We start from the raw sequence: 17,738 nt of genomic DNA, 5'->3' as shown, positions 1-17,738 counted from the left end.
ACACACAATTCATATATATATATGTGTGTGTGTGTGTGTGTGTGTGTGTGTGTGTTTTATCATAACTCTGGATTTACTGGCCTGTAATTAAAATTTAAAAACCGGTGTATACTTTGAAGTCCGAACTTTCAACACGGGCTGAAAGACTCAGCGTGGCTGCAGCTTGTTGTTATGTGAGCTTAAATCAGTCATGTGATTTGGAGGTGCAGCGTGTCCGTGGACCCCAGAGGGTTAATAACACTCACCTTTTTTTTCTTTGTCGATGCCCGTAATGCCGCCCTCACCACAATGCCGCCCTGGGCAACCGCCCTTGTTGCCCATATCATATCAAAAACCACTACTGCGCAAGCCCTCTATCGCCATCTGCTGACACTTTAAAAACTCCATCACTCCTACACTGTATGCAGCTGTGTGTGCTGCTGTTCTGTCATGGAAAGGGGAATTTTTGGCTGTTTTACAGTTATTAGATTATTCAATTTTGAATATATAACATTTTCATCTCTTAATAATTAAAGTTCAAGACTTGTTTTAACACCACTTCAACATGCTTCCCATTACAAATAAAGATAAAAAGATTATTTTAGTGTTGTTGTTTGTTTGTTTTTGTTTCTACGTTTTTACATTTAACATATTAATTGCTTGGAAAATAAACTCATCCTGAAGATCAAGAATTCCCATCATGGAGAAACAAAACAAAAACAAAAAAAGTCAACAGCAGAGGTCGAACGATTTAATGATTTGGTCTCCAAAGTCCCATTCAGGGTTTATTCTTAGCTGCATGCAAGAGTGGAAGAACAAGTTTTTCCCCCAGTGGCCCTAATCCTCTTCCGTAGGACCGCCCTTCTTCGTTCCACGAACCTTATTTACACCCAGCAAAAACTGCAGTTAGACTCATATCTCCACGTAGTCCTTTGCTCCGTGTAAATCAGGTAGTCCTCTGCATTTGTCCTCGGTTTTGTGTGTGTATAGTTTTACTTTCCTTTGTCTTCGTGTCTTGCTTTGACTTCTCGCACACAGCAAGTAAAGCGTTTTATGTGTGTATCACTTTTGAATAATGTCTTCTTGTGAATAAAGTAGCTTGTACTCTCATATAAGCGAGCAGAAAGTCGCTGTTGACAAGTTTCTGAAACGGGCTGCACCGTGTCAGGTGTCTTAGCTTCAGTGGGTGGGGCAGCTCCGCCGGTTGTTTCTGTTTGTATGCGCTCTCCTAAAAAAGTCACTTTTTCTCGACGCTTTAATCTAAAGTCTCTTGTTGTGTTTCCAGTATGTAACGCTGTAGCAGTTTAAACGGTTGTTTGCATGTTACAGGAAAACACGATCAGCCATGTCCACCATCAGCAGCTCAAACAATGCCTTTGCCTTGGAGCTGTTCCGCACTCTGAACCAGACAAACCCTGCTGGGAACATCTTTGTCTCTCCACTGAGCATCATCTCAGCCCTGGCCATGGTCTACCTGGGAGCTAAAGGAGACACTGCAGCTCAGATGGCTCAGGTCAGCTCACTGTTACTTGTTACCTGCACCACCATCAGTTGATCAGCCAGCATGATGCCTGTGCAACTTCAAGCCCTCATTGCGTTTTAAAAGCAGTTACGGAAGCGTTGAGCTGCCACCCAGGCAAAAGAAAAATTGAGCCATATCACATTATAACGTCAAAACTTCATTGTTCTAACAATATACCATCATGTAAGTACAATCACATTATTATAATATGCATAACTATCACGTTATAACAAAATCTCCCCATGCCTCAATCAAAGCATAAAGTAGAACTTAACTAATTCCAATAAACGAGCCATTTTCTCGAACACTGATCTGCACTGTCATCCACTTCACTGTTTTAAGGCAAACATGTATCATGTTCGAAAAATAAAACATATGTTATAACGTGAACACTCTTCTGTTCAAACAATATATTTATCACGTTCGTAAAAAAAATAATATTTATATTGTAATAACGTGATATTATGTTGTTCAAACGTGAAAAGTATATTGTTAGAACAATAAAGTTTTCACATTATAATGTGATATAGCTCTATTTTTCTTTTGCCTGGGTGGCAGCTCTACACAAGCAGTCGATCTGACCTGTTTCCACAAAATGTCTTGTCAGATGTGGCTGTCTGTATTTTTCCATACAAAAAGGAATCATATCTTTTCTTTTGTTTTTATCTTTTTAAAGACAAAATCTGAACTTTTTTCTAGAAGAGTGCTGTTTACAGACAAACTGCACAAAATTCAACTTTTGAACTTTTGTTAAATGTGTTTGAAAAGCTCAATTTTCTATGTGGCCAAAACACTGAACCCCTTCAATGCCACACAGGCCCTCTCATTCAGCTCAGGTGAAGGCGTCCATGCAGACTTCCAGAAACTGAACGCTGACATCAACTCACCATCTGCATCCTTTTTTTTTTTTTTTAACCTGTCCCGTTTGGTTCTTTTGCCATCAGAATTATTGTCTAAAGGCGAAGAAAGATGCCCAACGGATTTACTTTACCAAATGGACCATCCCAGCCTTGCCGTAATGGTCCATTTGATTCAACTTTTTATTGTTTATTTTATTTTCACTTGCTGAATACGGGACAGACTTGACTGGAGGAGAGAATGTGGAGAAAGAAAGAGGGAAAGAAAAAAACCTGAGAAGAGGGACGGGGAAAAAGGGCAAAAAACAAAAACCAACAGAATAAGCAGACAACAAATACATATATCGATCACCTGGATCACCTGTTGAGAAAGAAAAAAGAAAGCAAGCAGAAGAAAACGAGAGTAATAAACAAGATCACAATGATATATGAGAATATGACAGTAAATACTAAATATTAAACATTATTGTGCAGCACGTGAGATCGACAGCGCACAGTGTGCTTTGAGGTAGGAGCCAAAAAGGGTGTAATTTGTGTGTGTGATCACCCGTGTGTACACCTGTGAGCATGAACGCGCTTGTTTTTAAAAGGTTCCTTCATGTAATGATCTGCTAGAGGGTGTGGGGGGCCACTGCCCCGACCTCCAGGGCATGAAGCAGGTATGGAGGAGATCAAGACTCCAGACATCCAGAGGCCCCCAGAACACAAGAGACCAAGGAAGACCAACAGAGGGGCAGCCGCGCCACTATCCCAGAAAGAGCTGAGGAGAGTCCCAGATGAGGGGTCACTCAGCAGCCGCGGAGCAGAAGCCAGGGGGGGTTGCAGTGACGTGCCCGTGAGCTCCGCCGGCAGCCAGCTGTGCCTGAGTGGCCGAGCCCCGGACCGTGAGGCCGAGGGCACCCCATCCCCAAGGTGGCCCGAGCGAGCCCCAGGCTCCAGGCCCCAATAAGCAGCCGCCAAGGAGTGAGCCGGTGGGTACCTGGGCGCCCACCCCCGGAGACAGAGAACCACCAACGCACCGATGTCTGAGGGCGTCCGCCACCGGCAGGGGAAGTGGTGGGGGGAGATGGGCCTCCAAACCTTGGAGGGCCTGAGATGTCCTCAGAGAGGTGGCGTCTGATACCCAACCTGACATATAGACACAGACAAACAGGCACACACAGATACAAACATCTATTCCCACCCTCATGCTCTCATATACAATTGCTCAACACTCACCCAACGTGGAGACAGACATAGAGAGACGCTGTACACACAATCACACTCCCCAAGCGTACTCTAAGCCCCGAGTCTAGGTACCCTTGCCCCTGGAGGGGGAAACTGCACCCAGACTCAGGTGGTGTAACCCTTTTCCCTGCGGTGGGGAGAAGCAGACCGCCCCGACTCCGCAGCAGCAGGGAGGCCCCATACACCAGACCCCAGTCGGACGGCCAACTCCTCCTCCTAGCCCCCCTGCTCCAGCAGGCCGCAGAGAACGGGGGTGTAGGAAGACTCCAAACCTCCCTCCACCCGCTCATATGTACTGTTGATGTATGTGTGTTCTAAGGTGCATTTAAAACCCAGGAGGGCATGGAGCCACCTGCCAGAGCAGCAGGTAAGCATATAGCCCCTCCTGCTAGCCCTCAATGTCTACATGTATTTAAAATTGAGAGGTGGGCAACGACGCCAGGGGTGAGGTGTACACCCTGATGGTAGTTTGGAATCCGTGTAGCGTGCCCACCTCCAAGATCCTATATGTATGTGTAATGAGAGTGTGAGTAATGTGAATGTCTAAGTTGTGGGATAAAATTGAGGCAGAGGCAGCCAGAAGGGGACAGAGGGGGGGGATGTCTCCTCTGCACCCTGGTGACACACCCCTACCCCAAGGCCCTGCATGTGTGGGTGATTGTGGTGGAGCGGGAAGAGGGAGGCCGCTGGAGATGGGGAGGGAAGGAAGGGAGGGGCAAGTGACCCCTCCCTGGGGCCAGCTCCCCCGCTGACCCCAGTAGGCACCCCCATGCTGTGCAACCCGCCAGGGAAAGGGGGCCCAGGCCCATCCGGACCGGGGCCCAGTGCAGCAGCGCCCCCCGGCCCCACAGAGCCCGGGACAATTCACCTGACCCCACCACAGAGAAAACTGCACCCACCCCATCATCCACTCATCTTCCAGACTACACAAGACAATAGACGCCCAGGCTGAGATCTTCCTCCACCACTCCTGTATCTCCCCCTCCTGCAGAGAGAGTTCCTGAAGAGAGGAAAGCTCCTGCAAGATGTGACAACCTCCCCCACCAGTTGAAGAGCCCCCCAGGTGGCTCGATGCACCGACGGCACCCCGCGCCAGGGCCGGGCCCCCATACACCCACCCGCCCACAACCTCGGCAACACACCAACCAGGACCCAAGCCCCTGAGGCCCGGCCAGGGCCCCAGCCCAGAGACGGAGCGCCCCCAGAACCTCACGCCCATCCCGGACCCACCCAGGGGCAGCCAGGCTACCAGGTCAGTAACCCACGTCCGTCAGCACAGACCCTCCCCTAGCCCCGCTGCACGCAGCCACGAGGAAACCGTCACCTAAGAGCCAACAGAGCCCCTAATTGGCCATGACCGCTACCCCGGGTTGAGCCCCCCAAGGAAGATGCTCCTGGGGAACCCCCCGACGCCCTAAGCCTGTCCCTACCCCCACACCAATCACAACAGTGAAGGTGGGACCAAACTATGGCCCCCCACCCCCACTAGGTGATGGAGCTGATCAAAGGAGCCCAGAGCAATTGATCTGATGTGGTGGCAGAGGCTGTATCAAGACTAATGTAATCTAATAGATAATTTCTATATTGGTTAGAATTAAGATTATTTTTATTTTTCCAGTTCATGAGGACTGTTTTCTTGGCTATGCATAGGGCAGTGAAAACCATATGGGCTATATTCTTTTCTGAAGTGACATTATCTAAGCTGCCCAACAAACATACTAAAGGAGAAGTTGGAATGTTACATTTCAGACACTTTGATAAGTCTTCACATATCTCACGCCAAAACTTCTGAACTGGTGGACAGAACCAAAGAGCGTGGATATAATTGTCCGGTGAATTGGTTTGGCAGTGTGAGCAGTTGTTGGTAGACGTAAAGCCCATCTTGAACATCCGATGACCTGTATAGTGCACTCTATGTAGTATTTTGTATTGAATTAATTGAAGACTGGGATTTCTAATTAAATGAAAGGTTTTTAAGCAAATCTGAGACCAGAAGTTTTGGTCTAAGTTAACTGATAAATCCGCTTCCCATTTTGCAATAGGAAGTGATATTGATTCATCTGTTTTAGAAAGCATTCTGTATATTTTGGATAGTAATTTGGGGGTTTTAAGAGTAAGAAATTGAACCACACTTGGTGGTGTTTGTAGTTCAACTTGACCCGGTTTAAATCTCTTTTTTACTATGGATTTAATTTGTTGATATTCTAAAAATCTTTTCTTGTTGATCCCATATTGTGTAACTAGTCTGTCAAATGAAATAAATTCTGTTCCTTCTAGTATATGTTCTAAATATTTGATTCCTTTACTACTCCAATCTGAAAAGTTTATCATATTATTGTTTTGTAATATGTCAGGGTTGTTCCAGATAGGTGTACGTTTGCATGGGATTAATGGAGACTCTGTCAACTTCAGAAACTCCCACCACGCTGTCAGAGAGGAGCTGATGTTGACGCTTTTGAAGCATTCATGTCGTTGGATGTTTGAGCTGATAAACGGTAGATCTGAAATCTCTAGATTATTGCAAAGTGCTTGTTCTACATCTAGCCAAGGTTCATCTAAGAGGGTATGTTTTTGCCATCCTGAGATAAACTGAAGCCTGTTGGCCAAGAAGTAGTGCTGAAAGTTAGGTAGTTCTAATCCTCCTTTATCCTTGGTCTTTTGTAGTGTTTTTAAGCTTATACGTGGGGGCTTATTTTTCCAAAGGAATTTGGACATATATGAATCTAGAGATCTGAACCAATCTTGCGGCGGTTTAGTTGGGATCATTGAGAATAAATAATTTATTTTTGGTAATACCATCATTTTTATAGCGGCAACCCTTCCCATGAGTGATATGGGTAGACATTTCCACCTAGCCAGATCACCTTCTACTTTCTTTAAAAGTGGGATATGGTTTAATTTAGTTAGATCTGCAAGCTTGGGAGAAACATTAATACCTAAATATTTTATATTTCCCGATTGCAGTGGAGTAGAAGAGGAATTATGGAAGGAGCAATTAATCGGAAGGACTGTAGATTTTGACCAGTTAATTGAGTAATCTGATATTCTTGCAAAAGAGTTTATCAGTTCAATCACCCCAGAGATATTGGTTTGTGAATTTTGGAGAAAGAGTAACACATCATCCGCATAAAGGCTGATTTTATGTTCCACGTTCTTGCATTTTATGCCCTTAATTACTGAATTCTGTCTAATTGCTGCTGCTAGTGGTTCGATAAAAATTGCAAACAGTGAAGGGGAGAGTGGGCATCCCTGCCTGGTGCCCCTCAGGAGACAGAAGCTGGAGGATGTCTGGTCATTTGTTCTGACACAAGCTGTTGGGGAATTATATAATATTTTTAACCAGTTGATGAAAGAAGATCCAAAACCAAATTTGTGTAAAGTTGCAAATAGAAATTTCCAGTTAACTCTGTCAAACGCTTTTTCTGCATCTAGAGAAAATATTGTAGTTTCAAGGTTTTTACTGTATGAGTAGTCTATCAAATTAATTAATCTACGTGTATTTGTTGATGAGTGCCTACCTTTTATGAAACCAGTTTGGTCAGGATGAATTAAGAGGGGGGTTATTTTCTCTAGTCTCTTTGAGAGAGCTTTGCAAATTATTTTAAGGTCTACATTTATAAGGGATATTGGACGATAGCTTGAGGGATATACAGGGTCTTTGCCTGGTTTTAGCAGGAGATTAATGTTTGCAGAATTCATATTTGGTGGAAGTCTGCCATTTTCTTTGATTTCCAACAACGTTCTGTAAAAAACTGGTGCTAGAATCGTCCAGAATTCTTTGTAGAATTCTGCAGGAAAGCCGTCTGGACCTGGAGCCTTATTATTGGGCATATTTATCAGGGCTTCCTGGAGTTCACCTGGCGTCAGTGGCGAATCCAGTGCCATTGCTTGAGTGTCTAATAATTTTGGGAGAGTTATGTTGTCTAAAAACTGATCAATTTCCTTTTTAGATGGGTTTATTTGTGGTGAATACAACGTTTTATAGAAATCCCTGAAAATGTTGTTTATTTGTTTCGGGTCATATACTGTATTCCCAGATGAGTCTTGAACAGCACATATAGTTGTTTTTTCTTTATTTATTTTTAGCTGGTTTGCTAGAAATTGACCGGATTTATTACTATGTTCATAATTTTGTAAGCGTAGTCTTTGTACTAAGAATTTTGTTTTTTTATCAATTATCTCATTTAATTCTAGTTTTGTTTTGCGTATTTTGTTCAATGTTTCCTGATCTTGGTGGGACGCGTAGGCTTCTTCTAGTGATTTGATGGTTTTTTCTAATTCCTGAATATTTTTGTTTTCTTTTTTCTTTTTATGTGATGAGAAAGAAATTATTTTACCTCTCATCACGGCTTTCCCTGCTTCCCATAAAACAGAAGCTGATGTTCCGGGAGTGTCATTAAAGTCTAAATATGAAGTCCACTCTTTTTTAAAATATTTAATAAAGTCTTCATCTTTAAGCAGTGATGTATTAAATCTCCAGTTTTTACTTGGCGTAGTATTATTCTTGTGCATTAGTGTTAAAGATACAGGAGCATGATCGCTGACAGCTATAGGGTGAATCTCAGTGTCTGAAATGTCACTCAGCAGTGAGCTGCTGACCAAAAAATAATCCAGACGAGAGTAGGAGTGATGAACATGTGAGAAAAAAGTATATTCCTTACTGGTGGGGTGAAGGGAGCGCCATGCATCGCAAAGACCAAAGTCGCTCATATACTGTTTGATTATATTTGTGGACTGCCAATTACGCTGAGTTCCTGCTGTATTGAGCCTATCCATTTCTTCATTTAGTCCAAGGTTGAGGTCGCCTCCAAGAACAAGTGTGCCATCTAAGTGTTCAGAGAGTGCACTGAAAAAACTGTGAAAGAATGAGGGATCATCAACATTTGGACCATATACACTTACAATACATAGCTTTTTATCAAGTATAGATAGTTTAATGATTAAGAATCTGCCCTCTGGATCTATAACTGTATCGAGTACTGTGAAATTAATATTTTTATGTATTAAAATTGCTACTCCCCTTTGTCTAGAATTATAACAAGCTGAGAACACATTAGGAAACTCAGGTGTTTTAAGTTCATTCGAACCTCTAAGAGGTCTGTGGGTCTCTTGTAAAAGGACAACATCTGCCTGTAGTTTTTTGAGTTGGTTAAATATTTTTAACCTCTTTTCTCTGGAGCCAGCTCCATTTACATTCCATGTAACGAATCTCAGTGCACCCATAGATGTCTGTGTATAACTAGGGGTGTATGCTGTGTGTGTCGCTTAGACAGGTGGAGAGAATACATCACTTGTTCATAAATAAAGAGAGGGAGAGAGAGAAAAAGTGTGTGGCGAGATGCTCCCTGAGTCTGACTATGTGTTTGCATATTTACTAAGATGAGTACGCTTGGCTTAAATGTGTGTATCCTATACAACTGTGTGCGCTGTCTGAGTGATGTAAATGTGCTGCCGTTGAGCGCATGACTGTGCGTGATCGTGCTGTGCGTATGTGTCGAAATAAAGGATGTTGTTTGTGGATGAGTGTGGAAGCAGGTGATCGAAGCAGTGAAAGAAAGAAAAAAGAAAGAAACCAAGGACAAGGGTGAGCAGCATAAAAACAAGAGGGGAAAAGGAGAGAAGAAAAAACAAGAAGAGAGAAAAAAAAAAAAAAAAAGAAAAAAAAAAAAAAGAAAAACCGGAAACATTCTAATCAAACCATTGACGGAGAGTGATGGTGTTAATACTGCTATGATATCACACCTAAGATGCGATTTGATACTGGTAAGTTAAACAGATGTTAATGCAAGTTAGTGTGAGTGGATGGGGAAAGGGTGTAGCGGATTCTTATCTGGTGTGAAGTTAATACAGCCACGGAGTGATGTCGGGGTCGCGGTGGAGCTGTCCGTCCACGTACAGCCGGTCCACAGCGATGACAGCGCGGGAGCCCTTCTGGATGAAGCCGCGTCGGATTGGGAAGAGGACCCTGCGTCGTTCCAGGATCTCTTTGGGGAACTGGTCGTTCACGCTGAAGTCCGTTCCTTTTAATTCCCTGCCGCGGCTTTTCACATGTTCCTTTTGTTTGAAGTGGCCGAATTTGGCCACGATAGGACGTGGTCTCCCGGCTGTAGCCCGAATGGGGCCGAGGCGATGCACCCTATCGAAGACGATGTTCTTCACCGTGTCCTCCGGCAGCTTCAGGTGGTTTTTGATGAAGCTTTTTACCGTGGCCTCCGCGTCCTCTCCAGCGGCTTCTGGAATACCAGAAAATACCAGATTATCACGCATGCTACGAGCTTGTAGATCAATAACTGTTTCTTTTATTTTTTTATTTTCTCTGTTGAGCTGGGTAACATTTTCTGTGAGACATTTCACCGACTCCCTTAGCGTGGCATTTTCAGCAGCGAGCGTTTCCACCTGCTGCTGGCTGAACTCCAGGGATTCTCGCAAGCATTTAAATTCCCGGTGAAGAATCTCCACCAAGGACAGCCTTGCGTCGAAGCTGGACAATCGCTTGTCGATTGACTCCAGTATGTCGGCAATATCTTTGCCGGCTGGCGATGTTGTGCCGGGGGAATCTGCCGGGCGAAGTCTTTTCGACGATGGCGTCTCAGATTTGGCCGGGGAAGATGCACTCTGGGCCTTCTTCATCACGAGATCCTGAAAGCACTGATCAATGTAATCTTGGAGAGCCTCTAAACTCTCCCCGTTGTTCTCCAGGGTGTTGGAGATTATTAAGACAAATATTGTTAGTTATAAGACAATTGATAAGTGTATTTGGTAATACTGAAGCTTAAAGGAATTTGTACAAATCTAAACTACCATTTGCTTAATTTTCCGCCAAAATCTCCGGCGTCTGACGTCAGTTACAACATGAGTCGCTTACCTTGTCCGTCACTTCCGTCACTTACCTCTCACTTCCACTTGCATCCTACATCCTGAAAACTAGCCAACCGTCTTTATGGAGAAAACACTGCCCACTTCCTCCTAGGTTGTATCCACATCAATTACTCGCTTCATAAAGTGCTTCATTACAAAGACTGGATTAATAAACAAACGTCTGCTCTCTGCAGGACTTCCTTGAAAACACACAGAAGTACTACCAGGCAGACCTGAAGGCTGTGGACTTCGTTGCAGCTCCAGAGGCGTGCAGAGCAGAGATCAACAGCTGGGTCAAGCAGCAAACAGAAAGTGAGAATGTGCATCTTCCACAGCCTGAACAGCAGGGAATCATTTTAGCATCCTCTGTGGATTATAATGGAATATTGTTGTGTTTCTGTATTTCCTGTCAGATAAGATAAAAGACCTTCTGAAGCCAGGAACAGTCAACAAAGATACCAGACTGGCTCTGGTCAATGCTGTCTACTTCAAGGGCAACTGGAGTAACAGATTTGATGAGGCAAACACCAAAGAGATGCCCTTTAAAGTCAAACAGGTAGAAATTTAACTGAAGGTTACAAAATCAGGACAAAAAGTCTGAATACAGGAAACAGTTTAAAAGGTTTAAGGTAATCACCATCAGAAGCTTTATAGTAACATGACCTGGATTTCGTGTGTGTCAGAATGAGACCGTACCAGTCCAGATGATGTACCAGAGGAAGGAGCTTCCCTACAACTACATTCCTGATCATGATATGCAGATCCTGGAGCTGCCCTATGTGGGTGAGGAGCTCAGCATGTTCATTCTGCTGCCTAAGGAGTCCTCAGATGGCTCAGACCCTCTGCTGAAGGTACACACCCTAGAAACAAGTTCCTGTAACAAAAAGCCGCAAAAACTCTTCTGCTTCACTTTAGTTTACTTAATTAAATTTGATCATTTAAGAATTTAACAGACAGCTCCTTACTTCATGTATAAAATGAATTTAAATATGAGCAAAGGAAATATGACAAAATATATTAACTGTGTTCAGTGGCGGTCCTAGCCTGTTTGGCGCCCTGGGCGAACACTCCCTCTGCCCCCCCCCCCACACACACACACACACACACACACATATATGAAGAGAGAGAGAGTATGCATAGTATGCAAACGGCTACTAAACAGACATCATAATTCGTCATACAATGGGAACAGGACAAATCAACAATTGACACTGACTAATTAATATTATATTATTGTATATATTGTTTGGAGTTTAGTCTGTTACTGTTACTATTTTTACCATTTCTTCTTGGAGGAACTGTAACCCACATAATTTCCTTAGGGATTAAGAAAGTATTCTGATTCTTAATGTTTTAGGATACATGACCTGCCATTATCCAATGACACATCTGCTTACCTGTATCTTTTGCTCGTTTCTCCTTGTAGGAGCCATAATTAACTGTACTGAATTTTAATGATCACTGGGTTTTCATTTGTTTGGTTGCTATGGTGATGTGTAACGGGAGTCACGTGGGTGCTAGCGGTGACATTAAGAGGGTGTTGTCAGTCTGTCTTTCACTGGTTTGATTTTGACAGAGAGGAGGGCTGGGTAGCCGTAGTTTTTGTTGACCGCAGCACAACGAGTTTCCCCTTGTTGCATTAGAGCTGTGATGTTTTAAGAGTTTGAATCGCGAGCCGATCACATTGCTCTGTAAACTTTTCAAGCACTTTAATAAACAAGCAAGCAATTCCACCTCTCGCATTATTGCGTAAAGTTGACAGCGCGTCAGGCAAATAGGCAGGCTCCATCCCCGGCCTCTAGCGACTGTGGAAGTTGCTACACTCCTCTTCTTTTCTCTTTTTTTAAAACTTTAAAAACGGGTTGTGTGTGAGACTTTAAATCAACAAAATATAAAATATACATTTTAAATTGTTATTTATCCCTTTACCCCTGGTCCTAAAGTGTATATTTATTTTTTTACTCTTAAATATTTATTGATTGTTTACTCTCACTGCTGTAACTGGAGCCTCGTCATCTCGTCTCTCTATATACTGGACTGTATGTAGCGGAGATGACAATAAAGTTTACTTTGACTTCAGCAGCGAGCAGGCGCACCGAGGGCTCTCGCGCTCACTTTTCGCGTATAGAATTTCGAAAAAACATCGGTGCAAATTATAAGTCTGTATCATAATGTCTGCTGTTTTCGTGTTGTTGGTTTGTTTTTATTTTGTTTTATTTTGCGAGTTGGTTATTAGACGCTGCTCCAGCCAGCCAGAGAATCCCCCTCCGCCCCGCCCTCTCCTCCCTGTGCCGCAAGCAGCAGGCGCACCTCGCAAACGGAGGGCGCCCTTACTCCCAGCAAATGGGCGATAGAAAACCGATCGGTGCCTATGCCATTCCCAATATGCGCTGGCAAAGAAAAGAATTAAAATAATGTGACCACAGGAACGCGATTTGTCCCGTTCCTCTTCAGCTAGAAAGTAGCTAATTCAATCATGAAACTGATCAATGATCAATGATCGGCTTTTCTCTCTGCGCCAGAAAGAGGAAACCAGCGGAGGTCGCGCTAAACAACAGCAGCACGTTTAAGGTGGATCAGCTGTTGTTAGAATTTATTTAATATTAATTTCTAGTATGAGCTGATGTTTGCTGGAGCCAGCGCTGTAAGAGCTGGTGGTCATGATATCAGTTTGAAAATGTGGTGAGAGGGAAACATGAAGATGAAACCAGGAGATGTCCTTACTGAATCATCAGAGCTGAACAGGTGATGGAGAAACAGGTTTACCTTTTAGGTGACATGAATGAGTTGAAGGGAAGTTATGAACTGTTTCTGAGAGACAAATAACACCAGGATCCTTTTCTATGTAGCTGACAGCTGGTAACTGTGCAGGGGTGGATCTAGCAAAGTGGTCACTAGTCAAAATGATTTGACTAGTGACCAAATTTTTTGTCCCAGTCCAGCCCTGACAACAGATATTCAGAATGAAATCTGTATTTTCTTTTGAAAACCTTATGCTCATTCTTTTACCACCATGCTGCATCACCTGTTCTTTGATCGCTGTAAGCTTTCAGAAACTGAGAAAACCACTGATAAAGGTATCCGTTTAAAAGGTATACTTTGCCTCATTCTCAAGTTATCACGTGAGAACATTTTCAGAAAACTTGGCCTCTGACTTTTACCTTGAAGTTGAGAAAAATCTTAATTACTTCTTTCTTGAGTTATCACATTCACAAGATTTACAGAAACCTAAAAAGTGCTTCAGTAAATATATTGTTATTGTGCAGGAGCATCACAAGCATTTAAGTTTTTGAGAAAAACATGTCAAATTTTGAATATGAGTATGAGCAAACAGAAAGGAGATCATAGTGGACATGAACAAGAAGAAGAGGCCTCGCCAGCCGCTGTTTATCCAGGAGAGTGAAGTGGAGAGCAGCTTTTGGCACCTGGGCGTTCACATCAATGAGGACCTCACTTGGACACGGAACACCACACAGCTGGTCAAGAAGGCTCAGCAGGGGCTGTATTTCCTGAGGAGGCTGAGGAAATTTGGTATGTCGGCCAAGATCCTCAGCAGCTTCTACAGCTGCACTGTGGAGAGCACATTGACCAGCCGCATCACTGCATGGTACTGCAGAACTACTGCTATGGATCACAAACGCCTGCAGAGAGTGATAACAACTGCAGAGAAGATCATCAGGACTCTGCTGCCCTCTCTGCAGAGCATCTACCACCGCAGAGTCCAGAGGAGAGCTGCCTCCATCCACAAAGACCCCACACACCCTCAACACGGACTGTTCACACTTCTGCCCTCGAGACGAAGGTTTAGAAGTGTGAAATCCAGAACGTCCCGACTCAACAACTCCTTCAGCCTCACTGCTATCAGACTCCTGAACAGCTGACGTAACTCAACTTCAATTTGCACATCAGGACACACCAAGTTCATTTTGCACATTAAGCTCCTTTGTACATCTGACATCTGCATACCTCACTTGTTTACACTTATTTTTTATCTGTCATTATTTTTATCCTTATTTTTATCTTTATTTATCTTATTTCTTTAACCCTTACCTAACTTGGCATTTACGTATAGGCAGGAAAGGAAGAATTTTATTGCACAGAGAAATGGTATTTCTTCTGTATACATGACAATAAACACTTTGAATCTTTGAATCTTGAATCTTTGAACAACTCGCTCGAGGAAATGACACACAGTCAGGATTTCCTTGATTCTTTATTTAACATGAAACATTGCCAGCTTGGGGAAAAACACAGGGTGATCATATCATATCAAGAAGTCAAAGCCTCCAAAAGTTGAATCTGTTCATCTGGACGTAGCGTTTTGTGGGAAAAACGTTTCGTCACTCATCCAAGTGACTTCTTCAGTCTCAGCTGACTACAGGTTTCCCCAAATCTTATAAACAGTACATTTGCATAATGACTGAAACCAGCCCACTGAAGGAACAATGGGCTGGGAGGTCAGTTCCTTAATCATAATTATGCAAATTCCCATGACCATTGATCAACAATTACTGACCAAAACCCACTGATCGCTACAACACAGAGCGAACACCATCCCCACTGACACAGCGGCCAGGGAGGCAGAAGAACATCACATCAAGAAGGCCCTGAGTAAATGTGGTTATCCCAGCTGGACTTTTGTCAAAGCTGGGAAGGCACCTAAAGAAAGCTCCAGCCGATCCAGGAGAAAAGGACAACCGCTGCCTAAGCAAAAACCTGTAGTGATCCCATATGTGTCAGGAGTATTGGAGCAGCTGAGACGCATTTTTTCGAAACACCGGGTCTCTGTGGCTTTTAAACCCCAAAATACGCTGGTTCAAAACTGGTCCACCCCAAGGATCGGGTCCCCCGACACAAACAGAGTAACATAGTGTACGCTGTTAAGTGCCAGGACGATTGCCAGGATTTATACATCGGGGAATCCAAACAACCTCTAGCGAAGTGGATGGCACAACACAGAAGAGCTACCTCGTCAGGCCAGGACTCTGCAGTCTATTTATACCTACAGGCCAGTGGACACTCTTTAGAGGATGAGGATGTACACATCCTGGACAGGGAAGAACGCTGGTTTGAGCGCGGAGTCAAGGAGGCCATTTACGTGAAAAGGGAAAGACCATCTCTGAATCGAGGAGGGGGCCTAAGGGTACATCTTTCGCCATCTTACAATACTGTGATTGCAGCCATTCCCCAACTCTCTGTGAATGGTACTCATGGCCATTGATCAGTGGGCTCTGATCAGTGGGTTTAGGTCAGTGGTTGTTGATCAATGGTCATGAGAATTTGCATAATTAAGATTAAGGAACTGACCTCGAGCCCATTGTTACTTCAGTGGGCTGGTTTCAGTCATTATGCAAATGTACTGTTTATAAGATTGGGGAAACATGCAGTCAGCTGAGACTGAAGAAGTCACTTGGATGAGTGACGAAACGCTTCTCCCACAAAACGGTACGTCCAGATGAACAGAATCAACTTTTGGAGATTTACTTTCCTGGATGATTGAGAATGCATCAAGACGAAGACATCAAAGCCTTTATGCCTTCGACTTTATGGAAGCAGTTTTTTTATCGTTAATTTCTGAACTCTTGTGCTGTTTTTCCCTAACTCAGTAAGCCGTTGCAGAAATTACAAAATAAGCTAAATAGTGCACAGCGTGCGGTTCCTTTTTGTTACCCACTGATCACCGGTTACAAGTTGACTTCTTAAATTAAACTGTTTTTATTATTATATCAAACGTCATGTATCTGTTTTTTTCTCAACTCTCTCGCAGATTTCAGACAGGAGAACCAACATTTCACCCTCATTCTTGTTCCACTTTATCTGCTGTATTTGCTTTAAAAGCTTCACCACAATGCCGTGACCCGGATTTGAACCGGGGTTGCTGCGGCCACAACGCAGAGTACTAACCACTATACGATCACGGCTGCTCAGCTGCAGGCTGAACGCCCATGTAGTCAATCACCTCCAATCCACACGAGTCCATTTTAAACCCACTAAGCAGGACTGTACATGTTAAGTTTGACACGTTTAGGTCGTATCAACATTGGAACTACAAACATGTTGTGCTTTTCACTGCCAGTTACAGTCTGGATCTTGCTTCTTTTTTTTTTTCTTTTTTTCTTCTTATTTCACCGTAAACACTTGAATCTGCGTGTAACAGCTGACCTGTACGATGTGCAGAAGAGCACCAAAATGTATTTACGGTCAGACCACGCGAGGTCCCAGAGTTAATGCGGATACTGTTACTGTGCCACGTGCGTAAATGTGCGCATCGTAGACACAGAGTTTGAGATCGATATAAAGGAAAAGGCACAATAAAGATTGCAGATGATCATTTTCTGAGCAGCCGTGATCGTATAGTGGTTAGTACTCTGCGTTGTGGCCGCAGCAACCCCGGTTCGAATCCGGGTCACGGCAGAGTGGTTGTGATTTCACTTTGGGGAGCTTCACACTTTAAGTGGTGACTAGTTGTTTGTGTGTGTTTTCATTTTTTTCTTTTGTTCTCTTCTCACTCTACGTCCTGAGTACTGAGTCGGGATGTAGAGTGAGTACTCAGTACTGTTTTTTTGAGGCAACGAGTTTCCAAACATTTTTTAAGTTATGGGAACTAATTAGACTGTACCTTTTTATGCCTTTGCCGACCTCTTGTGGTAAGATGTGATCATGTGTTTGCTTTGCTGAATTATTTGGCAGTTGCTGCCTTTAGGCTGCACTGATTGACTGATTGTCCACCTGCTCCAACTGCTTATGAAACATATGTGCAATTGAATAATGATTGAAACAATGATCATTATTCTGATGACAGCAGAACAGATATTCAAAATGAAATCTCTATTTTCTTTTAAAAACTTTATGCTCATACTTCTACCGCCATGCGGCATCGCCTGTTCTTTGATCAAGCGTTCAGAAACTGAGGAAACCACTGATGAAGGTATCCGTTTAAAAGGTATACTTTGCCTCATTCTCGAGTTATCGCGTGAGAACATTTTCAGAAAACTTGGCCTCTGACTTTTACCTCGAGGTTGAGGAAAATCCTAGTTGTTTCTTTCTTGAGTTATCACATTCACAAGATTTACAGAAATCTAAAAAAGTGTTCCAGTAAATATGTTGTTATACTCAGGGGTGCACATAAGTGGTCCGCAGGTGCGCACTCGCTGTCAAAATAAAAGACGCGCACCAGATAAGAAGTTGCAACGCACGTTCGCGCAGGGGCGGATCTAGAGAAATTTTCTTAGGGTGGCAAAGAAATCAAATGGGGTGGCAAATTCAAAGCCTTTTTTTCCCCCAAACACATATGC

The 17,738-nt window shown here is 43.4% G+C and overlaps 1 protein-coding gene and 1 non-coding gene across 2 annotated transcripts; both read left to right on the top strand.

Annotated features, from left to right (window-relative positions):
- The first annotated feature begins 1,324 nt into the window (after positions 1 to 1,324).
- On the top strand, positions 1,325 to 13,410 carry LOC135933042 (leukocyte elastase inhibitor-like). Its single transcript, XM_065470911.1, has 7 exons — positions 1,325 to 1,492; positions 2,319 to 2,407; positions 10,506 to 10,587; positions 10,638 to 10,755; positions 10,857 to 10,999; positions 11,127 to 11,294; positions 13,381 to 13,410. The coding sequence occupies exons 1-7, from the start codon at positions 1,325 to 1,327 to the stop codon at positions 13,408 to 13,410; spliced, it is 798 nt and encodes a 265-aa protein (XP_065326983.1).
- Positions 13,411 to 16,785: 3,375 nt separating this feature from the next.
- On the top strand, positions 16,786 to 16,857 carry trnah-gug (transfer RNA histidin (anticodon GUG)). Its single transcript has one exon. It is a non-coding gene; the product is annotated as a tRNA-His (tRNA).
- Positions 16,858 to 17,738: the final 881 nt, after the last annotated feature.

Source organism: Pelmatolapia mariae, linkage group LG22, assembly GCF_036321145.2.
Source record: "Pelmatolapia mariae isolate MD_Pm_ZW linkage group LG22, Pm_UMD_F_2, whole genome shotgun sequence".
In the NCBI taxonomy this organism is placed as follows: domain Eukaryota; kingdom Metazoa; phylum Chordata; class Actinopteri; order Cichliformes; family Cichlidae; genus Pelmatolapia; species Pelmatolapia mariae.
Note: the sequence above shows the minus strand (reverse complement) of the source record. Positions and strands in the feature narration are given on the sequence as shown.

Bases quoted from the DNA above. Each gene is read 5' to 3' on its own strand.
- LOC135933042 (XM_065470911.1), top strand. From the start codon at position 1,325: ATGTCCACCATCAGCAGCTCAAACAATGCCTTTGCCTTGGAGCTGTTC. The intron at 1,493-2,318 runs GTCAGCTCACTG...AATGCCACACAG, and splicing joins CTGCAGCTCAGATGGCTCAG to GCCCTCTCATTCAGCTCAGG. The intron at 10,756-10,856 runs GTGAGAATGTGC...ATTTCCTGTCAG, and splicing joins GGTCAAGCAGCAAACAGAAA to ATAAGATAAAAGACCTTCTG.